This window comes from Lithobates pipiens, unplaced genomic scaffold (assembly GCF_037356315.1).
Source record: "Lithobates pipiens isolate NorthernLeopardFrog02 unplaced genomic scaffold, aLitPip1_a1.2 Scaffold_27, whole genome shotgun sequence".
Lineage (NCBI taxonomy): Eukaryota > Metazoa > Chordata > Amphibia > Anura > Ranidae > Lithobates > Lithobates pipiens.
Genome location: NW_027507788.1, coordinates 154020909 through 154045386, shown reverse-complemented (window position 1 = coordinate 154045386; position 24478 = coordinate 154020909). Strand labels below are relative to the sequence as shown.

Genomic DNA, 24478 nt, shown 5'->3' with positions numbered 1-24478 from the left:
GGGCATGCGGTGGGAGCGTGTGATGAAGGAAGTGGAGCGCTTTGCAATGAGGGACAGGCCCCCGGATGTGTTGGTCATTTACGCAGGGGGCAACGACCTGGGCATACGGAAGGAAAGGGACATCTTAGCTGATGTTAGGGCGGATGTTTTGCACTTACGAGTCCGCTTCCCGGGTACCATCTTGGTTTGGTAGGTCATTGCGGGCAGATCGGTGTGGAGGTGGGCTAGGTCCATGGTAAGCATCAACAAAACCAGGATGGGGGTCGGACGTGGGTATTGACCTTTGGTCGTTGGGTCTGCAGGAGGGTATACAACATAGCTCTTAGGGTGGGGGGTGGCCCTCAAGGTTGAGGGGGTCACCCTTTCGGGCTGTGGCGGTGTGTTTTCTGGTGGTTTCTGACGGTAGACAGGTACTCAGAAGGGATCTGAGGGTGTGGGGGGCTCATCTAACGATCGGCCCCTCTGGGTATTCCTGAACGTTGGAGGGAATACGGTTATGTTCACTGGCGGAAGTTGTCTCCGACCGGTCACAGGTGGAGGCCTTTGGGAAGTTGGTGAGGTGTACCGCAGTGATTTGGTATTGGCTTAAGTGGGGTCACCGTCAGAGATCACCAGAATGGGCAGTTAATGTTATTTAATGTGGTTTAATGGTAATAAAGTTATTTATATTTATATATCTATATATATTTAGATATTTTCATATTTACAAGTTATTGGAGTGAATTTTGAGTTATGTTTAATAAAGGCTGTTGTGGCCAGTTTACTCCAACCTATGGTGTGGTCTCGTTTCTAATAGGGGAAGGTATGGGTAAGGAATAATATAAGGGGAACATTCAGACTACACTAGTCATGCTTACCCCCTTCTGTAGGCAGAGGAACCTCCTTTGACATCACTATACTGGCTGATTAGACTTTATAAAACATTGGTTATAAAAAAATACACTGGTGGACTTTAAGCATTGCTTGGTTGTGGTCCTCTCTAAAGCCTCATACACACGATCGGACTTTGTACAAACTTTCCCATGGATTCTTGTACAAAGGGCATCGGCCAAGAACTTGTATTGCATACACACGGCGGGACTTTTTCAGCCAACTTTCACCAAATCACGTGTTTTATTTCTTTTTTATGCTCTTTACCGCCAACTTTGGTCAACTTCTGTATTGTTTGATCTTTACATTGGTTCTGAGCATGCATATTTGTACTTTGTACAAAAGTCCTATGGTTTTCTGTACACACGATGAGACTTTGCTCCATCTGACTTTTGTTGCCAGAAAGTTTGATAGTTCGCACAGCCAACAAAAGTCCACTGGAAACCAAAAAAGTTTGTCCGATGGAGAGTAAACACAGTCGGATGTTGCTCCAAAACGGCTAATTTGCATGTTTGTCAGTCCGATCGTGTGTACAGGCCTTTAGTCTGCTAAAACTGGACATACATGGATTGAAATTCAGGCAAGCAGTGGCCAAATTTCAATCTATGTAAGGGCATTGTGGTTGTACAGAAGTCAACCTGCTGATCAACTTCTGTACAACTGTCCTGTTGGATCTTCCCTGCTTGGTCAACGCTACAGGCTATAGCCTGCTATGCAGATCAGTGTGTTCTGACAGAGGTGAAGTTTTCCAGCTGTCAGAATACAATGACAAAGCGTGGAGGATTCCCTCATCTACCTCAATCACGTGGTTTCCGTTTCTTTCTTTCATTTAACCTACTGGTTTAATGAGAACCTGACTCATCTGGATGGAGATTTGGATCTTATCCCTTTAAAGCATGTTATACAGTACAGTGCTTGTGCTGGGTCATCTGGCCCCCCTGTATCACCTAAAATACCTTTGCTGATCCTGCCTGTTTCTGCCCTCCTCTTTGTAAACTGACCACAGTATATCATGGCTGCTGAGCCCTGACACATGGTCAGTTTACATGCCTCCGTCATCCGCAGCTGTACTGTCTTCCTCTGTCCTCTCTCCCCCCTGCTCCCGTCTGCTTCTGTGACAGTACCTGCCCCTCCCCTCCCCTCCTGCTGCTGTAATAACTGGTAAAATCTTATATAATCCTACTTGTTTTTTAATAACAGGAGCTCCTGTCTGATTATTTTTTTTTTTTTTTTTTTTTAAATGCCTTTCCCGTGTTTCAGAGCAGCTCCCTGTGATCACATGACCAGCCGGCTCTCCTCCTTTCATCCCAGCTGATGTCAGCAGGGGAATCTAGGCCCCATCCTCTGCATCCATCAGCCAGACGGAGGAGAGACGGCTGGTCACTTGATGGTGGGGAACCACTCTGAAATGTGGCAAGAAGGCTTAGTTTTATAAAAAAAAAAAAAAGACAGGACCGCTTGTTATGACACGGAGGAATATGTAAAGTTATGAGTGGGTTAACAACCACTTTACGTTGGCCATACAAACCATGCGCCACGCCTTGGGAAATTGATCTGGTTTATTTGTTGTAATTTAAGAATAATTGCTGTGCACATCACCTGATAAATACTCACACAGGTGCTGCTCTGGACAGCTCCCAAGAGGATGCAGCTTAGCATTCAATCCCAAGAGCAGGACACTGTTCAAATGTTTTTCATCAATAGTTAAAGTATTCGTTTTTAAAATCGTGAAATGGTTGGTTCTATCCACCCTATGCCATACACCTGCTCCATTCACACTACAGAATTATAATATTTGTTTTTAGAAAGTGTGTGTGTGTGTGTGTGTGTGTATGTATATAATATATATATATATATATATATATATATATATATATATATGTATATGTGTGTGTGTGTATATATGTATATATATATATATATATATGTATGTGTATATATATATATATATATATAATCTATATCACAAAGTAAACGTGCACAGAAAAGCATAAAAAATGTGAAAGCAGCAAACACAAATTATCCCCTCTAATAACTTAAATTACCAGTGTTGCGCTAAATCAATAAATAAACTCTAATATAAAGTAAAACATTTTTTATATATATTATATAGAATGCATATGTGCAGTACCACTAATATTCAAGAAAATACAAACCGCAGGGTTGATTTACTAAGGGCAAATAGACTGCATTTTGCAAAGTGCAGTTGCTCCATAGCTTGGTAAATGAGGTCAAACTTCACTTTCCAAAGAGTACCTTATCAAATGCAAGGAGGAAAAATGATTTTTTTCTTCCACATGATTGGATGACAAAGTCGGCTGAGGTTTTGCTCATTTACTGAGCTCTGGAGCAACTGCACTTTGCAAAGTGCATAGTCTATTTTGACTTTAGTAAATTAACCCCATAGTGTCCATCAATTGAAGTGAATAAGGCTCTCCAAATAAAGGAAATTCCCATTTTAAATGTGCCAAAGCATGAAGATTCTTATCCTTATTCCCATAAGGTGCTGACAGAATTTACCATCACCAAAACTAGTAAAGATGTGTGCTTGCCAAACCACGATTCTCTTAGAGTGGTCGACAAAGCTCAACTGACATGCACCGCAAATCATAACGTCTCTCCTTATGTTCCCAAGGTAGTGCTTTCAAAACCAGACAAGCAAATGCTCCTCATAATGTATTAACTCAAATCACATTTATTAGAATTATACTTGCATAGCATAATATGTGTATATAGGTTAAAATCACCCAGCGAGTGGATTCCTAATACTTCCGGTTTCCTTCCTTCCTCCCTACATGTTTCATCAAGTCTTCTGTTTTATCCACTTAAGGATCGCCGCATGGCAATGTACGTCGGCACAATAGCACCGACGGGCACAAGCACGTACATGTACGTGCTTGCCTTCCAGGGGGTGGGGGGTCCGATCGGACCCCCTCCCGCTGGATGCGGCAGTCCGTTTCGCTTCAGGAGCGATCTGGGATGAGGGGGTGGCCATTGGTTTCTGGCCATCCCCTCTCGATCGCTCCTGGCGAATGAGAAGCTTCCCCCGCTGTGTATTGTAAACACAGGCAGGGAGGAAGTGATGTCATTCTCCTCGGGGCGGTCTTTTTGACCGGACTGCGAGGAGAACACAAAGTGCACCAAACACTACACTGACATATAGGTACACATAGGCACACAAATCCCCCCGCCCCCCCCCCCTCCCAGTCGACGGCGAGGAGAGAAGACATCATAGTAAGTGCACCAACACTACACTGACACATAGGTACACAAAGGCACACGATCACCCCCTCCCAGTCAGTGTCACTGATTGCAGTGATCATTTATTTACTGATCACTGCATTTAGTGTCAGTTGTGACAGTAAAAACTGTCAGGGCAGTTAGTGTTCGGTCCAGGGTAGCCCCCTACCCCCCCCAATAAAGGTTTTACCCCCTGATTGCCCCTAGAGTTAACCCTTTCACCCCCTTTTGCCAGTGTCACTAAGCGATCATTTTTCTGATCGCTGCATTAGTGTCACTGGTGCCGCTAGGTAGATATTTTTTTAGGTTCCCCCCTCAGGTTTTTATATAGCGCCAGGGACCCCCATATACTACCTAATAAAGATTTTAACCCCCTGATTGCCCCTAGTTAACCCTTTCACCAGTGATCACCGTATAAGTGTTACGGGTGACTCTGGTTAGTTTGCTTTTTTATAGCATCAGGGCACCCACCATTTATTACCCAATAAAGGTTTAACCCCCTGATCACCCGGCGGGTGATATCAATTAGGTTTTAGGGTCAGGGTCTGCGTCGCCCCAGGCAGCGCTAGGTTAGTGCCAGTACCGCTAACACCCACACGCAAAGCATAAACCTCCCGTAGTGGAATCTGAACAGATCAATATCTGATATAGCATGTGTGAGCAATATATCATTTAGTGACAACTTTGTGCAAAAAAAGTAATATTCCTGCAACTTGTGGCAAAATATAAAATATTTCATGGACTCAACATGCCTCTCAGTAAATAGCTTGGGGTGTCTACTTTCCAAAATCGGGTCATTTGGGGGGGGGGGGCTTTGTGCTATTTTGGCATTTTATGGCCTTCGAAACTGTGATAGGTAGTGAGGAGTGAAATCAAAAATTTGCACCCTTAGAAATCCTGAAGGCAGTGATTGGTTTTCGGGGTGCCGTACGCGGCTAGAATGAATGAATGAAATACTTGCATAGCGCACAATGCGAACTAAATCGCCTCTAGGCGCTGTGGCGAGCTTTGATCATCTGCTAAGAGGAAGGTCTTGAGTTTTTTCCTAAAAGCCAGGTGTTTTTCCTCCAGGCGGATGTTGATTGGTAGAGCATTCCATAGCCGAGGACCTTGGACAGCAAATCTCCGATCCCCCCCCCTTAGATTTGTACGGGCTTTGGGCACAAGGAGGAGGTTTTTGTTAGCTGATCGAAGACTGCGGTTTGGTGTGTAATGATTTATTTTCTCCATTAGGTATTGCGGAGCTTCTCTATGCACGCATTTGTGGGTGAGGCAAAGGGTCTTGAACGTGATCCGATGTTTTACGGTTAGCCAATGTAGGCTCCTCAGTGAAGGAGAGATGGATTCCCATGGTTTTTTTCCTGTTATCAGCCTTGCCGCCGTGTTTTGGATCAGTTGTAATCGCGCAAGTTGATATTGTGGTAATCCTATGTAAAGCAAGTTTGCGTAGTCCAGTCGTGAATTAATGATTGTTCCAACTACCACTGCTTTGTCATTCTTTGGGATAAAAGGGATGAGTCTGCGTAGCATGCGCAGCAGATGGTGAGATCCACTGACTACAGATCCTATTTGTGCATCCATTGACATTTGTGCATCTAATGCCGCGTACACACGTAGCGGACCATCCGACGGACTTAGTCTGGCGGACTTCCCGCCAGACTGTCCGTCGGACTTTCCGAACGGGCTACTTGCCCACACACGGCACTTTTTCAGCGGACTAATACGGCGTACTAAGTTCACCGTACTATCCGCCCTACTTTTGAAATGAACAGACTCGCCCACACACGTGGAGGAAAGTCCACTTATTTCGAGCGCGTCTCCAGGTAGGCAGGGCCTGCAAAGGAGACGTCGCTGACCCCGCCACCTGGTATGGACTTAAAGGGGAACCCCAATGACGAAAAAAATCGGCATGGGTACAATGTACCCCTACCCATTCACCTGTGGAAAAAGTACAAAAAAAACCCACAACACAGGGTAAAAATAGTTTATTGCACAGCTCCAGGGGTCTTCCGTCTTCGGGTCTTCTCGCCGGACTCCTCCGCTATCTTCTTGTAGCTCTTTTGCTAGCGGAGGAGCACGGCTTTCTTCCTCGTCGCGGCCTCTTCTTCCGACTTCGGGGGTCTTGTCCCCCTCTTCGGTTCTTCTGCCAGGCTACCACGCCTTCTTATAGCTCTTTTACGGGCGGTGGCCCGGTCTTCTGTCGCCGCTGCCGCCTTCCGTTCTTCTTCTTCTCCTTCTGTTGACTCGACGCTCTCCCCGGCCGCAATGCCAGGGACGTGCTGCACGGTGACTTATATAGGGACAAGGGGCGGGGTCATCGGTTGATGTCACATGGTGACCCCGCCCCCTTACGATGTCACAGTCCCGGAGGATGCTGGGACTGTCGCCATGTGACATCAACCCGTGTGACATCAACCCGTGTGACATCACCCGATGACCCCGCCCCTTGTCCCTATATAAGTCGCAAACCAATAAATATACGCTATACGCTTATTGACTTTTTTTACTAAAGACATGTGGCTGAATACATTTTTCCCCTAAATGTATGACTAAAATTGAGTTTATTCGATTTTTCTTATAACAAAAAGTAGAAAATCTTTTTTTTTTTTCTCAAAATTTTTGGTCTTTTTCCATTTATATCGCAAAAAATTTAAATCGCAGAGGCAATCAAATACCATCAAAAGAAAGCTCTATTTGTGGGAAGAAAAGGACGCAAATTTCGTTTGGGTACAACATTGCATGACCGCGCAATTACCAGTTAAAGCAGTACAGTGCGAAATTGTAAAAAGACCTCTGGTCCTTAGGCTGACAATTGGTCCGGGACTAAAGTGGTTATTCTTGGCATATGGGATTCTACACTTAAAAATTGGCTTCAATTCTACTCATCAATTCTGTTATCTTACGCTAGTTGGTTTATTTTTTGTTACAGTGAGCGATCGGTTGCAATTGTTCTATAGCACATTCTAACCCAACAAGGTGTTTCATACGATCTGCGGCAGTTCTTGTCATGTTGGCTGATATCTGTGACGGGAACATTAGAGTGGTACTTTTTTTTTGTCTACATCTGCTGCAATCCACTCTTTGGATGACATAACCAGGTCCTGCACCACCATTGTGGTCCTCTAGCTGTTTACCTGTTCTGGGTTCCGACAGGCAGTTTCCAATGATGCGCTAGGCCCTTCCACTGGTCACATTGTGTGCCCAGTCTTGCAGCCCCCATAAAACGTCATAGTCTCGGCCAAAATGGTAGCAGGGGGTGGTGTGGGGCTGGAAGAAAAAATGTGAAAAAATGTATTTTGTAATTGTAGAGGAGGTTGGGTAAAGTTTCTAAATAGAACAAGCTTCCTTTTTTGTGAGCTAATTCATGACATTCAAATAAAACAGATCACGCTGCTCTTGGGATTGATTTTTGATTTGGACAATAAAACAGAACAGCATTTATTAAAACAAATCAAAAAGGTATTTGTTTTATGGTTTCTAAAAAGTATACATGTATTGATGATGATCATTTAAATGTGAACTTTTTTTTTTCACTAGTTTTAACCACTGGTTCGATGGTATGGCCCTTATGCACAAATTTGCAATTGTAGACGGAAAAGTAACCTACATGAGCAAGTTTCTTCAAAGCAATGCGTACAAGTCCAATGAAAGTGAGAACAGGATTGTAGTGTCTGAATTTGGAACTTTGGCTATACCAGATCCCTGTAAGAGTTTGTTTCAGCGCTTCATATCAATGTTTGAGATGCCAGGTAAGTTATGTTCTTAATATTTGTGACTGTGTGTATAAAAAAAGTGTATGTATTAGGTTGCTGTAAAGTTTTTTTTTTTTTTTTTTTTTTGTTTTTTTTTTTAAATGTAAAAGTGTATACTTGCCTGCCCTGTGCAGTGAATTTGCACAAAGCAGGCCAGATCCTCCTCTTCATGGGTCTTTTTTTTTTTTTTTTTTTTTGTGCTGCTGCCCCTCCCTCCTTTTGAGTGCCCCCACGGCAAGCAGCTTGCTATGGGGCACCCATAATCTGAGTCACAGCTCCCTGTGTCCATTCAGACATGGTGCCATGGCCCCACCCCCTTTCTCGCATTGGCTAACTGACTTTGACAGAGGCAGAAGCCAATGGTGCCATGCTGCTGTCATCCGAGACCGTCCTGCAACCAGGTGCAGATCCAGAGTCTAGTCACGGGTGGGACACTGACAGAAAATTCGGTGTTGCTTACTTAAAGAGGAAGTAAACCCTGATGAGTATACTTCCTCTTTCATTCCCTGCAAAGGCAAAGCATAATGGACTACTATGCATCGCATAGTAGCCCATTATGTGTCACTTACCTGACACAGGAGCCAGCGAAGTCGCCGCTGTCCCCTGTAGTCCGCCGCTGTCAATCGGCGAAGCCGCGATGACGTCACTCCCGCGCATGTGCACGGGAGTCGACGCGCGGCAGCTCCATTCTTGAAAATGCCGCGCTCAGTGCGCCTGCGCGCCGCTGTCTACGGCTCATGCGCCGTAGACAGCGGTGCCCGTTTTCGGGCAAATATCTCCTAAACCATATAGGTTTAGGAGATATTGCTTGGACCTACAGGTAAGCCTTAATCTAGGCTTACCTGTAGGTCAAAGTGGTTTGTAAGGGTTTACAACCACTTTAAAAATCACTGATCGCCACCAGTAAAAATAAATACAAATGCCATAAATCCCCTATTTTGCAGACACTATAACTTTTGTGCAAACCAAAAATGCACGTTGGCCTAAACTGATGACTTTTTTTCTATTAAAAGTTAAATTATTATTATTATTTTTTTCAGAAAATAAAAACTAGCGGTGATCAAATGCCACCAAAAGAAAGCTCTATTTGTGGCAAATTGTCATTCAGTTAACCTCCCTGGCGGTATGATTAGTTCTGGTTTTAGGTGCTGAAAGCGGTACAATTATTTTGCATGGAAATTTGGCATTTTATATTGTACTCCTGTAATTAGGAATATCTCTCTTCAATCTGTTCAAACCAGTGTCTAGCAGACATGTATGGTATGATAAAGTTTATAATATAATAAATAATAAGTTATTCAATGTAATCAAATCCTAAAACACTGAAAAAGGGACACTTTCTGGTTGCTATGGACAATCTCCAAATTCCAGGCAGAAAAAACTGTATTTATAATATAAAAGTGCATGCAATGCACTGCACAGACCACTAGGGACAAAGGGGTGTGTGTGTGTGTGTGTGTGTGTGTGTGTGTGTGTTTTTTTTTTTTTTTTTTTTTTTTTTTTTTTATATATATATATACAGCACTGTAATCTTACAGATTACAGTGCTGTGTGTTTTTTGTGTGGGTGTTTTTTTTACTTTTTTGAATTTGGAGCCGATCTCCGCTCCCGTGCACTGTAACGTCGCAGGGAATGGAGCTCGGCGGCATTCGGGCACTATCGAGCGGCGGACAGCTTGATCACACAGCGCGGAGGACATCGCTGGATCCAGGGGCCAAGGTAAGTAACTCTACCGGTGTCCTTCCTGTATCCAGCGATGCGATCCCGAGTCTGGCTCTGGGTTACCGCTCGGGGAACTAAAATCCCAACCCGAGCCAGACTCGGGATCACCGCTAGGGAGGTTAAAGTAACGCAGCGCAGTATCGCAAAAAATGGCCTGTTCATGGAGGGGGGTAAAATGCTCTGAAGCTGAAGGGGTTAACATTGAACAAGTTTTAAGGGCATTTTTTTCATACATAATGAGTTATGGCACACCTATTTTGCAATTTTACACATTCATTCTTTTACTCACTTTTAGTAAACTCTTGGTGCTCTGGACTTCTGGTTGGGAGAGGGGTTCCCATTCAGGTCGCAGGAGAAATGAGATGAGTGGGATCTGGCAATTGCACTAGTCTGTCCGCACTCCAGGCAGCATTAGATGTCCTGGGTTCACGCCACTCTGCAGTTTGGAGAAGATGGAGTGAGGAGGTGGGTGGAGCAAACACCCACTCGGGGGCAGAGGCCTGCAGTATGAAGTCTGGAGAAGATGGAGGCACTGAGGTGGGGGGGCCAACACTCTCTCAGGGACAGAGTTGGTCAGACGAAGACTCCACTCTGAATGCTGGGGCTCTCTCGCTTTCCTCAGCAGCGGCAACGTGACTCACTGACTGCTAAGCACTAGCAACCAGGAAATAGTCCAAGCCAGCGGTGCAGCTCCAGCCGCCTCAATTATTAGAGTCTCTCTGCGCCGCTGATCAGCTGGTGATGATACTGAGAGACTCGGCTCAGGACTGCACTGCAGTCAGTGATATATTCGGGGGGGGGCAATTGCCCTTACCCCTGGATCTGCCCCTGCTTGCAACATTGCTAGATTCCAAGTGGGAATTGATCTGTGAGCAGACAGGAGAGGGACTGCCAGCCCTTGAAGTCTTATGGACCACTTTGTAAGGAGCAGCACCCATGTAATGTCAGTGTACCAGGATCCAGTGAGTAAACCCATTATTTGTGTTAATAGTTCATGGCTCCCAGCCATTAACTGTGGACTGTTCCAGTGTTGGGTTCCGAAGAAGAGGTGGATGAGAGGGCACCCCTTGTGGCTAAGTGCAGTGTTCCCCTGGGAGTGATGCACAGAGGGAGCCATGCCCAAAGGTGCACTGTTTGCCAGGCATTGGTGATGAGCTGGTCAATTGGAGTAAACTGGTAGTTGCTTGGATGAGCCACTGAGCAAGGGGTGATGGGCAGAAGACATTAGGGGCAAACAAGTAGCCAGAGCTGAAGACAAGCCAGGGGTAATACATGAGAGATCAGTCCAGAACTGACGGAGTACAGATGAAGGAGCAGACGGGAACGTAGTCGGTGGTGCAAGCCAGAGGTCAATCAGGAGTGGATTTGAATTCTGCTTCTAACACCGCTGGGTTGGTAACGGGGAACAGAATCACTGAGACACAGGAGCACAGGAAATGCTGGGGAGCTGAGAAAAGCAGTGGCTCAAACAGCAGGCTTAACTAGACCCAGAAGTATTGCCTACATCAGTCACGCTGTGCACTGTGGTGGCCGTGATTGTCTTGGGCAGAATTGCCAGTCCTCCTTCGGCCATTTCCCTGACATCCATTCTGCCATTACATGTGCTCATACTACTATATGTTCCCTAGCTGTGACCCAATCGACTGTTCCAGTCTGCCAGTAGGTGTGCTCATACTACATTTTCCCTAGCTGAACCATTGACTGTTTGTTTTCCATTACTTCTACTCCTACTACCATATTTATCAGAGTATAGCATGCACCCCAAGTTTAGGAGGGAAGTTTAAGGAAAAAAACTTGCATTTAAATTCCAGTCATTTGCAGCCTAGTCAGTCATTTGCTGCATTGCAGCCTTGTACTGCAGGCTTGTCAGTCGATTGCAGGCTTGTCAGTGTCATTTTAAGAAATGGCGCCGCCGAGATACAGAGCGGATGTCCTGTGTATCTCGGCGGTGCTCGTTCTTGGTGGCTTTCGGCCATTCTCGGCTATTTTCGGCGGCTTTCCGAAAGCTGCCGAGAATGGCCGAAAATACCTGAAAGCCGCCAAGAGCAGCAGAGAAGGTTAGGAAAGGAGGGGGATCGGCTTATAACACGCACCCCCAATTTCCCCCTGATTTTAGGGGGGGGAAAGTGCTGGTTATACGCCGATAAATACGGTACTTTATGGTCCCCAGGGGTGAACCAAGGACTGTTCCAGGCTGCCTGCAGTAGTGCTGCTGATACTGTGAGGGAAGTGTCCTCTGCCAATAAGACCTGATGTTTCGGAGTATCTTGCATTACCCCAATGCCCTCCAAGTTCTACTAGCAAATTAACTTAAAAAAAAAAAACCCTGGACTGATCAATGAGCTGGAGTATATGGATTGTTACTGTGTCCCTGACTGCCTCTGCACTATTTGGGAAAGAACTTGTTTAATCTACAACCCTTTTTTTTTTTTTTTTGTCAAGGTTTCCAATACCTGCCTTAAAATATGAACCAAACACACCAAAACAGGTTCTACAACAGGTTATCAACTCCTGTCCTCGGGACCCACTAACAGGCCAGATTGCATTACCTTGGGGAGATGCAGACTAGAATACTGAAATCACTGAGTAGCAAATTATATCACCTGTGAGGTATTTCAGTTATCTTGCAAACCTGGCCTGTTAGTGGGTCCTGAGGAAGACTAAAGCCCCGTACACACGAGAGGACTTATGTCCGACAGACTTCCGAAGGAGTCCTGCCGGAGTTCTGCTGGAGTTCCGACAGAGTTCTGACGGACTTTTCGACTGAGCGGACTTGGCCACACACAATCACACCAAACTCCGACGGATTCGAACGTGATGACGTACGACTGGACTCGAATAAGGAAGTTCATAGCCAGTAGCCAATAGCTGCCCTAGCGTCGGTTTTAGTCGAAGGGACCGGGTCCGGCGGAGTTCCGTCGGAAAAATTTGAAGCATGTTCCATTTCTAAAGTCCGTCAGACTTTTGCGAATCAAAAGTCCGTTGCAGCCCACACACGATCGAATAGTCTGACGGAATCAGTCCGTCGGACTTTGGATGTTGAAAAGTCCGCTCGGGTGTACGCGACATTAGGGGTTGAGAACCACTGTTCTACAAGAAACCGGAGCTTCATGAGTTCATATCTACATAGTCAGCTTGATAAGTTTAAAAATGAAAAAAAGAAAATAGAAAACCACCATATACACAATCCAATATTCAAGTTTGATCCAGAGGTAGGCAACCACCACCCCCCCCCCCCCCCCCCTCAAAAAAAAAAAAAAAAAAAAAAAGAAAGCATGGTCCAAATTGCTCTGACAGGACACCAATAAAATCTGACAGATGTTCTGATCCAAACACTATCCAAAACAAAACAAAAAATGTTGTCTTTAGTAATACTCTAATGAGGCTGGAGATCAGCAGCACCCAGATATATGAAAAAAGGTAAAAACTATATTTTATGCAAATGAATCACAATAGTTGTTTATGATATAATTACTTCAGCAAAATAAATGTAACACACTTGGTGTTTAGATTTACTTTATTCCCTTGTCTACAATCTGCACATTAACCTTCTTCAGCATGATGCCCCATGCTAAGGATTTGTTATCCCTTTCAGTATGTCATTTATCTAAATTGTCACCCCTTTTACAGCTGACTGTCACTGACAGCTTTGGTCCAATCAGAAAATTTCTCTGCGCCAACAGTGATCACATGCAAGCTAAACGTTTCATGAAAAACAGGGCAGGGTTTTTTTGTTTTTAAATGAAATTCTTCTATGTCCTGTACCATAGATGGGTAAATTAGTCATAGGGTTATAGTTTTCATTTAAACAGTTTAGACAATTTGTCTTAAGCTGATTTCTTTTATAAATTAAACATTGAAGACTACAGGTTTATATCTACTTTGGGTTATAAATATAGTATTTTTCAATCCAATCTTTAGAGCCAACTGACAATGGAAGTGTAAACTTTGTAAAATACAAAAAGGATTATTGTGTCAGCACAGAGACAAACCTCATGTGTAAGGTGGATCCAGTAACGCTGCAGACGAAAGAAGAGGTGACTATTTATTTTATGTGTACAGTATTTGCCAAGCATAAGCAGAGGATTTAGGACAGAATAGTACGGCATTAACATTTTTCATTTGGGGAGTTTGAAAACCCTCCCTTGCAATGGGGCTGTGCCAACGCTGAAAGGGTTAACTGCTTAAAAGCACTCTTAGTTCTTGTTCCTCCGCTCCTCGGCAGTAGAATTGGCTTTGGTAGATTGTCCCCTAGTGTCATCACATCCAAGGCAGGGCTATGGTCCTTTCATTGGTCTTAATGAAATCAGGACCTTGGACTGCTGGAGCATGGGTGGGAAGACACTAGGGACCTGTCCAGCAACACAGAAGACCGGCGGATTGGGTAAATCTTTTCTATAGCCCTTTTATGTTTCCCAGAGCTGGGCTTTAAGGTAATATTTGCAAGATGTTTGGGGGTTTAATACATGTTGTGCTCTCTATTATAACTGTTTTGAGTTCAGTTTCCTGAACTGTTCATATGTAATGACACGCCCCACATGTTAATATTTTATTTCAGCCCATAGCTGTGCAGCAATTAAGATAATGGGTGGGGGGAAAGAAGCTCTTTATATTCTAACACGCTACCACACCATCAATAGTACCCATGAATTATCAACTAGTAAGCATGCTGTGTTTGCACACCATCAATTACATGAAAATAAATAGTGCAGTGTTACTAGGTATCTAAAAAAAATATATAGATATAGAGTATGTATGTTCTATCTGACCAATATGCAATATATTCCTGTGCATACTAAGCCTATCAGTGATGTTCCAGGGGAGTCCATAGCTCTGTGTAGCTTGCAGTGGCAGGGGAAAGCAAGTTATGGATGTTCTGCTTGGTAGAGCTGTATTAAAAGCAATCTGTTGCTCTGCATGGGAGAGGCCCATATGTACTTTAAAGCTCCCCTTTCCTCAGTGATGTGCACTTTTGAAAGTACCAGTATATGCATACACTATGCATGAACCAAATGGCATTCCTGGATTCAACTATGAGTTTGCCCACTCTTTGCAACTTTAACAGCTTCATCTCTTCTGGGAAGACTGTCCCATTTGACCATTGTTCCAGAAGCACATTTGTGAGGTCCAATTAAGCAAGGTTCATTAAGACAGGGATGAGCGAGTTTAAGGTAGAGGAACTTGACTGCAGAGTCCTGACCTCAACCCAATGGAACACCTTTGTGATGAATTAGAGCAGTGTTTCTCAACTCCAGTCCTCAAGAACCCCCAACAGGTCATGTTAGGATTTCCCTCAGATGAAATGGTTGTGGTATTTACTAAGGCAGTGAAACTAATCAAATCACCTGTGCAAAATAATGGACAGCCTGAAAACATGACCGATTGGGGGTACTTGAAGACTGGAGTTGCGAAACCTTGAATTAGAGCAGAGACTGCAAGCCTTCTCGGCATCACAAATGCGCTTCTGGAAGAATGGTCAAACATTCCCATAGACACACTCCTAAACCTTGTGGACAGCCTTCCCAGAAAAGTGTAAGCTGTTATAGCTGCAAAGGGTGGGCCAACTCCATGTTGAACCCTACGGACTAATGCGCCATACACCTGATTGGACTTTCCAACAACAAAACTGGAATTTTGTTCAAAGGCTGCCTCCAACTTGTCTTGCATACACACGGTCACATAAATGTTGGCTAACAATTATGACCGCAGTGAGGTACAAAGGCGTGCGGCGAGCCAATAAATAGGAAGTTCAATAAAAGTTTAAGTGTGATTATCTCCATTACAAACTCTAGTTTTACAAGGCCGATTGCTTCCGGCTTGTACTTGATTCCGAGCATGCGTGAACTTTTGTGCAACAGACTTGTGTAGACACGATTGGAAAGTCCAACAATGTTTTGTTGGCGGAAAATTTGGGAACCTGCTAGCCTGACAAATGTTCGCTGGAGCATACACAGCCAGACTTTCAGCCAACAAGCTCACATGCAACATTTCCTGTCGGAAAGCCTGACCATGTGTACGTGGCATAAGACTCAGATGTCATTAAAGTTAATGAGTGTGAAGGCAGGCATCCCAATACTTTTGACAATATAGTGAATACGTATATAACTAACAAAGACTTAATATATATATATAATGTGTGTGTGTATGTATACGGTAATTTGCAGCGCTCAAAACTTGATCCAGATCCTATAAGGCTATAAAAGCAAAACAATCTATAAAAAAAAAAAAAAAACTGGAATATAACAGTGATTAAATAAATATGTAATATTGTGCAAAAATCCTTATTAATGATAAAGTGCAACAGATATTCCACTGTGCTTGTGCCATTAAACCCCTATTGAGCAAAACATGTTAGAAGGGGTTCTCTTATGGGTAGGAGACCAAGCATAAGCCATTTTTTACTAAGAGGAGCTCGCTATATGCCATGACAGTGTGTGAATGAGTGCCAATTTGTTTTAGCTAAAGCTCACACAAACCTTTATTCACTAAAGTATTTTTGGCTTGGTATCTTGTTTCTATGCATTGCATAGGGGTTGAGATGAACTCCTTTGAGAGGCTACTGTATATCAGATTATAGGTTGTTGCAGACACAGTATTGAGGTGCACGGGACACAGTATTGAGGACATAAGTGTAAATATGAACCTTTACCATTTTATTTCAGGTTAACTGGATGAAATATATTGCTGTGAATGGGGCAACAGCTCATCCTCATTATGACCCTTGTGGTACAGCATACAATATGGGGAATTCCTATGGAAAACATGGTAAGGCAAGCAACATTCAGTTCACATGCATAAACAAATCAACCTTAAACGTTTCCCATCTGTGTGAAATTTTGTACTGGGGATACTAAATAAATCTCTTCCCTTTGAGAGCCTCAAGCCCACACGGTGCATGGCTAATGGCTTTAAATCCTGGCTGTCACTGACCACTCCAGTCTCCACTGAATATCAGAAAACCAGAGAGGTTTTGATCAAGTGATCACACTGACAACAATGACATAGGGACATAGTGATCACATGCGGTCCATGAGCTTTACTGATGAATGTGTCATCCATCCCTAAAATATACACTGCCACCTTCTGGATGCAGTGGTATCTACAATACCATATTTTACTAATGTAATTGTTATAATATTTAAAACTAATAATTTATTTAAAAATAAAAAATGTAAATGTAAAGAACCTGTAACAGAAAAACAGAACGGAGTTTACCTGTGTACCAAATAAAAAGCTTTATATGGCATTTAAAATATAAAAATTATTTAGGTATGCTAATTTGTCATAGTTATTGTCAAGTTAACCAGCACATGCCGACACTGCTAAATTTGACCCAGGCATCTAGGCATTAATGATCTCTGCATTCAAAATCAAGGTTACATTTTTGACTAACGCTTTTAGGTTCCTCCATAGAAGTTTGTGATAAACAAGCACAAACATTTTCAATCATGATATGGTTTTGGCAGCTTGCAGACTGATTTCCACATGTTGGGTACCATGGCTAGGAATTATTATTATTTTTTTATTTTTTTTGATTACAATGCTGGCAGATTTAACAAAACGTTACCAAACTGAGATGTCAAAATGAAGTGTGAGCCTTCCAGTGTTCATGAATACTTTCTTTTTCCTAGCACCAGATTCTGACAGCATACCAAGCAGTTTACATTGCACACTCTCATTCCCTGTTTCCCTTTATAAAAGTATACAATGCAAATTCTGTAATTCAAAATCCTTATGGTAGAATTGTATTCTATTATCCTTATCTATATTTTGCAGGGACCTTTTACAATATTATTAAGGTGCCTGCTCAGGAATCAGAAGATGAAGAAATACTACAAGGGGCAGAAGTAGTTTGCTCAATTCCTGCAGTGGACAAATGGAACCCCTCTTATTACCATAGTTTTGGTAAGTACCTTACTAAAGGAAAACTATAATGGTTAGTTTTATTTCTGTTGATAAACTGATGTTTTATTCCTTTTTTTTTTTTTGTTTACCATAGCTTTCATATAATTTGATTTAACAATAACCCTGATGGATAATGGTATCAAATCTGATCATTTCCATCTTCTTTTCATAGAAGGAAAATTCTCTTCAATATCATATTTTCCTAGTTTAGATTGTATGGCACCACTTATTTGCAGTACATACAAATTGTCTAGAACAGAACGAAAGAGTCAAGTATGAAACTGAGGATAGATGAGTTAAGATGGGGAAAAGCATACCTCTGCTTGGGGGGGGGGGGGGGTTATTAATCTGGGGGAAATCAAAAATATTGGATTCATGGTGTACATATTCTGAACTGTTTTTACTATGTTGCATGCTTGTCAATTCACTACAGATCATTTGGGCGTTAATTATAGTTATGTCTACCCAGGAGGTCTCTTTTTAAAATGTTATATTGCAAAGGCTTAAGGACTTCCTTGAAATATTTGAAATCGGTGTGTTAAAAAAAAAAAAAAAAAATTATAAAAAAATGTATTACTTAAAAAAACATGAGCGTAGAAGCAATGTCTCTCATTGAAACCTTGGATAGAGCTCTACAGAAGCAGGGAAGGGGAATTGTTGCTCTAACAACTTTTGGTTGACAAAGTGTTAGATACTATTCTATAAATATTATTACTATTCTATATTATTATTCTATCAATAGAATAGTACTAGTGGCAAAGCTAACACAACATAAAAGCCATGCAATAAAACCTTTGGCACCTGTTTGCAATACAGCAAATTATTGGGCCAAAATGGCAACACGGAAAGTTGGGAACCAATATGGAGTGATGTGCTGGTTGAAGTACGATAATGCCGGAAATACAGGGACAGTGCATTAACTGTACATAATCACTACAGTTCACTAAAATCAGAACTTGGCTTAACATTCTTTTCTTTCTTCCAAGGTATGACAGAAAACTACATAGTGTTTATAGAACAGCCAATAAAGCTGCACCTTCTGAGCATTCTTACAGGGAAAATAAGAGGAATGCCCATATCTGACTGTCTGAGCTGGGATCCAAGCTGTGACACCATTTTCCATGTGTCAAATAAAAGCACAGGAAAGGTAAGGCTAAATGTCGCTTAGTTTTTAAAACGATAACTTTAAGTTGTTGTCCCTATTGTCTACAGATTTCTTAAAACATTACTAAACCCACAACAGTAAAATCGGTCTGTATATGCACTAAAGCATGCTTGTTGTATTCACTGTGGAGTCCAAGGGGTTAATCCTCTTCATTGTGTAAAAGGGCTGTTTGATCCTGTCTCCTGAGACTCTCCTCCTTCCACTGTCAATATATTTCCTAATACAGAACCAGGGGGCATGCTGCATATGCTCAGCTTGGTGTGTATTGCTATAGCTTTTTTTTTTTTTTTTCAAGTGCATGTGATCAGCACAGGGCCAATCGGCACTGTCCAGAAAGAGGGTCAGGGGTCCTGCATCCTGATAGGCTAGTCAGTGCCGAATGAAAACTCCTCCTACAAGCTTTAACCAGACACTGATAGAAGTCACAAGACTGCTATTTACTGCTGATAATAAAAGGTATTTAGCAGTTTGTATTTACTAAAATTGCATTTCCATGGGATACCAGATACTAAACGCAGGACCCTGCATTCACTATAACACTTTAAGATATTTAAGGTTGTATATTATATTCTGTGACATGTTCAAAAAGCATCCGTGTGAATTATAATCGAATGGTTTGATTTTGTTGCTTTTATAGAGATAAAATACTAAGCCTTGTGTGACTGTTGATTTCCTGATAAGCAGAGTCACTGTCTACTGTCAATGCTGAAATACTTTTTATGTGACATGTTGATTATCGATTTACTCGGTGTAACATCCTCTTTTACAAATTGGGCTCTAAATTGTGTTTTTAATAAAAAAAAAATGTATTTCTTCCCAAAAAACTGCATTTGAAAAAACACTGCAAATGGGGTGATTGCATCGGTATTACAACAATCATTTTATTCTCTAGGGTCTCTGATAAAAAGCATTATATAATTTGGGGGTTCTAGGTCACTTTCTAGCAAAAAACTGATTTTTACATATCAGCAGTGTTGGAATTTGCCTGGTTGGCAAGTGGTTAAAGCGGAGTTCCACTCCGCTACAAAAAGTTTAGCTGCTGACTTTAATAAACACACACTCTCCTGTCCCACGGTCCAGCCATGCGGCCATCAAACCTTGCTTCTCTCCCTCGCTTCTCTCTAGTTCCGGCGTCACAAGTGTGGGTATCTGGCTGTGACAGCTTGTGGCTTCACAGCTGGGTGAGCACTGCGCATGGGCAACTTGCGCTGCACCTTCTCAATGGCTGGGCAATCGTCTGGGACCTGTGATGTGTCCCAGAAGATTGCAGAGAGGGGGAGAAGAGAACTTCCGCTTCAGTCGCCTAGGCAGCCCAAGTGGGAGTTGGGTACCTGTCAAAACTAGGTACCCTCTTCTCCCCCCTCAAAAAAAATGACATGGCATGTCAGAGGGTTAGGAAACCTTAAAGCAGAACTTCCACTTTTTGAGTGAAAATCCGCTTTATAACAAGTAAACAGAATGTACCTTCCTAGTTCCTATCTATTTACCAATGCTAGCAGCCGAAGGATTAAAAATGGCTAATGTTTGAGAGTAATTTTCTCCTTTTAAGGAGGGTTGACACATTGGGGTTTATTTACTAAAGCTAGAGAGTGAAAAATCGGGCTAATTTCTACATATAAACCAATTCGCTTCCAGATTTTATTGCCAAAGCTTAAGATGGAACTATAGGCAAAACTTCTTTCTTTTTGGATAGAGCAGGGGAGGGTTATAAGTAACCTCTGTCAGAATTTATATATATATATATATATATATATATATATATATATATATATATATATATATATATATAATTTATATAATTTTTTTTTTTTTTTTTTTTCCGCTGTGTTCCATTTCAGAGATTTCCCTTCACTTCCTGTCCCATAGCCAAACAGGAAATGGAATAAAATCCCTGCAAATTAAGGGAATTCCTTGGGGACCCCCAGGTCATCAGAACTAATGTCCCCATTGGAAGATTTCACCTTTTTTATTTTATGGGGAAAGGCAAATAGACTGAACTATGCAAGGAAATTTCCCCTGAGCTTGGGAAGTGTGGTGAAATTTCACTTGGCAATGACTAAGTACCTAATCAGGTGCAAGGGGGGAAAAAACTTGATTTTGCTTGCACGTGATTGGATGATGGAAGTCAGAGCTTCGCTTCATTCACTAAGCTCTAGGAAAGATTCCCTTGCAAAGTGCAACTTCCCTGGTAAAGTGAACAGCATATTTTCCTTTAGTAAATAAACCCCATTGCTCCTGCCCTTTACCATGGTGAGATCTTCTTCAGCATATCTTCTCTGCTACAGCTTCATCCCGTGAAGTATCATACCAAAGCCTTTGCAATGTTTCATCAAATCAACGCCTATGAAGATCAGAACTGCATTGTGCTTGACCTCTGCTGTCAAGAGAATGGGGCTGGGGTACATCAGTATCATCCGTATCAGCTGAAAAACCTGCGCAAATCTGGGATAGTGTTGGATGAGGTATTGTCCTAAGGAATGTAAAGACTGTGTTTTATAGTTGATACTGTAATCCAGAATTACTGAAACTTTTGCAGATGTGAGGAGAAATATCCAACGAGTTATTTTGAGATCAGGGCAGTAATGGTAAACCTCAAAGTTGAACTCCAGGTAAACGGCTAAATACGGAGATGAAATACACATATGGGAGATGTTTTGTTTGCCAAATGAATTGAACCTCTGTCCATCCATGTCTGTGATTTACACAACTCTGCCACACAGCACATCCTTGGTTGGCAAGACTGTAGCTTTTATTCTTCTATTTGCAGTTAAATGACACCTACAAGTCTTGTCAGTGTGATTAGTAAAGGGAGAAGATGCAGACATCTTTTTGCCATTCTGCTCTCCTATCAGCAGGTTCCTTGTTGGCACATGAGTGTTGCAGTACAGCCGATTGACTCCTAGTGCTGCTTCTCCCTCTCCCAGTCTGCATGCTACTGTGCAGGGTATTACAAGAGACAGATAACGGCTTACAATTATGTACAGCAATACCTTGGTTTAGGAGTAACGCGGTATACTGTACAAACGTTTTGAAAGACTAGCAATTTTTAAGTCTTGATATACGAGCAGCAGTTTTACTGTAAAAACAAAAGAATTGCACTCACAATGTTAAGGCGTCTGCTGTTCATCCATGTAAAGCCTCTGTGTATATGTAAAGTAAAGCTATCAGACACCCAGAAACACTCCCAGCTGGGTGGGGTGGGCGTAACTTGTGTTCACAGCACCCGGAAGTGATGTCAACAGTTACCGAGTGTCTCTGAGTTCTCCAGCAAGTGCTGGGAGCCACCATCGTATCCAAACCTTTGGCCACATATAGCACTGTATACCAACGGCTTTACTGTAATATGCACAGAGTCTTTACATGGATGAGCTCCAGACTCTAACATTGTGAGCGTAGTTTTTTTCTTTTTTTTTACATTAAAATTTTTTTTTCAACAGAGGTACAGTATGCCTACTACAGTATTCATATGAGCTTTTGCTCATATTTAGATTTTTATATGGATAAATGGTTGTGGCATGAATGCTGACTTTCCAGTATTATGGGAAAATATGCTTTGGTATAAGAGTTCTTTGGATTAAAAGCATGCTTCTGGAATTATGCTCGCAAAACAAAGTATTGCTGTACAAGCGTCATTTGTATTCTTTCTTGAATCTTGGTGTGCTTTGTGTATTTCTTCCAGATCTGTGTAGTAATCCAGTGTGAGATTTTGCCTCTGTGCAGGAGCTTCCTGTAATAAAGACCGCTCACTGCTGCTCTCACCTTGTGCAGGGTGACTGGTCTTGTCTCCACCCCCCTCCTGTAGTGTTCTGTAGGCAGCCCTTTGGGGGTGGAGCCTGCTGAGTAGGGATGAGCTTCGTGTTCGAGTCGAACGCATGTTCGACTCGAACATCGGTCGTTCGTGCGTTCGCCGAATTCCGAACGTTTGGGCCGTTCGCGGCAAAATTCGTGTGGCCCACAATGCACTGCGATGGCGCAATGCATTGCTGTCTCACGATTGGCCAAGCATGCACTGTGACCCCGCATGCTTGGCCAATCGCAGCGCCAGTAGCGAGGAGAGCAATGGTTGGCCACAGGCATCCTGCCTGTGGCCAATCATAGCTCAGACTGTGTAGTGCACGCCCCACACTATATAAAGCTGCCTTTCAGGCGGCCTCGTGTAGTGTTTGTTAGCATCTGAAGCAGTGGGTGTTCTGTGTACCTTCAACACAGTTACACACCAATCGTTTTTGGCTGATTTACTATTTTGCTCTTGTGTAGTGGTTACTGTCTGTGCCCTGACCGCAGTATACACCACTATATTCACCTCACCTATATAGCTAGTGATCTAGCTTTAATAATAGAGCTTGCAGTCAGTAGTGTTAGTGCGTGCTGTCTGCGTGCTCTGTACCCAGTACATACCACTATATATACACCTACATAGCTGTTCTCTATTTGAGCCCGATTGTCATTTGCTGGAGTTATTGGAAGTTGTGTGTGCCTCCAGCACAGCACAGTATACATCTGTATATACCCCTTTAACTCTGCTGTTTTCTTATTATTGTCTGCGTGCCCTGACCGCAGTATACACCGTGATATTCACCTCACCTATATAGCTAGTGGTCCATCTTTAACAATAGAGCTTGCAGTCAGTAGTGTCACTCAGGAGATAGTGCGTGCTGTGTGCCTGCTCTGTACCCAGTACATACCGCTATTATCCACCTACATAGCTGTTCTCTATTTGGGCCCGATTGACATCTGCTGGAGTTATTGGAAGTTGTGTGTGCTTCCAGCACAGCACAGTATACATCTGTATATACCCCTTTAACTCTGCTGTTCTATAAAAAAAGGCATCTGCAGGAGTTAGTGGGTGTTGTGTGCCTCCAGCACAATATAAACTACCCAACTACTGTTTTACCCAACTCCCTTCAGGCCATTACCATGTCTGGAAGGCCAGCAAGGAGAGGCAGACAGGTGCGAGCCGATAAAAGAGGGCAAGCAGGCTCTGTGTCTAGAGACAACAGTGCTGGTCGTGGACGCGGTGCATTGTCATCAGCACGTGGCCATGGGACATGCTTGTCCTTCTTTTCTGCAGCTGGACATGTTGAACCGCAACATGCCAACGACTTGGTAGAGTGGATGACCAAGCCCTCTTCATCCTCCTCATCCTCTCTCACCCAGTCTCAGGGTAGTAGAAAAGCAGCTGCCAACACATCGTCGTCCCTCCTCTCAATGTCATCATCAGTGACTCCTTCCCTAGACCCACCACGTCCTCCTGAGGAGTCTCCTGAACTCTTTGAGCACAGTGTTGGGTACATGCTCCAGGAGGATGCCCAGTGTTTGGTGGGCTCTGATGATGACACTCAGCTAGAGGAAGGCAGTAGCGTGAGCACAGAGAGAGGGGATGCTCAAGAAGGACAGCAATCTGGCAGTCATGTTCCACAAGCTGCAGCATACTGCCAGGTTTGCTACAGCGATGAAGAGGGAGAGGATGATGAGGGCACTGACTCCACGTGGGTGCCTGGAAGGAGGGAGGAGGAGGAGGAGGAGGAGGCACATGTCCAACGAGGCAGGATGCCCTCCGGGGGCCAGCTTAGGGGCAGCACACCGACTGAATCACACCGCAGAGCTCCGCCTGCGCAGAGCGATTCCTCTGCGCAGAGCGCTTCCTCTGCGCGTTATTCTAAAAGTTCTTTGGTGTGGGCCTTTTTTGAGACGAGTGCATCAGATCGCACCGCTGCTATTTGCAACATATGTCTCAAGCGTATCTCACGTGGCCAAAACATCAGCCGCTTGGGCACCACATGCTTGACCAGACATATGTTGACCTGCCATGCAGCTCGTTGGC

At 43.2% G+C, this 24478-nt stretch overlaps 1 protein-coding gene across 3 annotated transcripts in view; it reads left to right on the top strand.

The window, feature by feature from the left end:
- The window catches only part of LOC143934244 (carotenoid-cleaving dioxygenase, mitochondrial-like), a 160611-nt gene that overhangs the window by 121471 nt on the left and 14662 nt on the right, over positions 1-24478 (top strand). For all 3 annotated transcript variants that reach the window (XM_077457683.1, XM_077457684.1, XM_077457685.1), the window contains 6 exons: positions 7648-7859; positions 13506-13621; positions 16247-16349; positions 17361-17489; positions 18476-18636; positions 20940-21116. In XM_077457683.1, coding sequence (XP_077313809.1) covers positions 7648-7859; positions 13506-13621; positions 16247-16349; positions 17361-17489; positions 18476-18636; positions 20940-21116 — 898 coding nt within the window. The remainder of the gene's footprint in view (positions 1-7647; positions 7860-13505; positions 13622-16246; positions 16350-17360; positions 17490-18475; positions 18637-20939; positions 21117-24478) is intronic.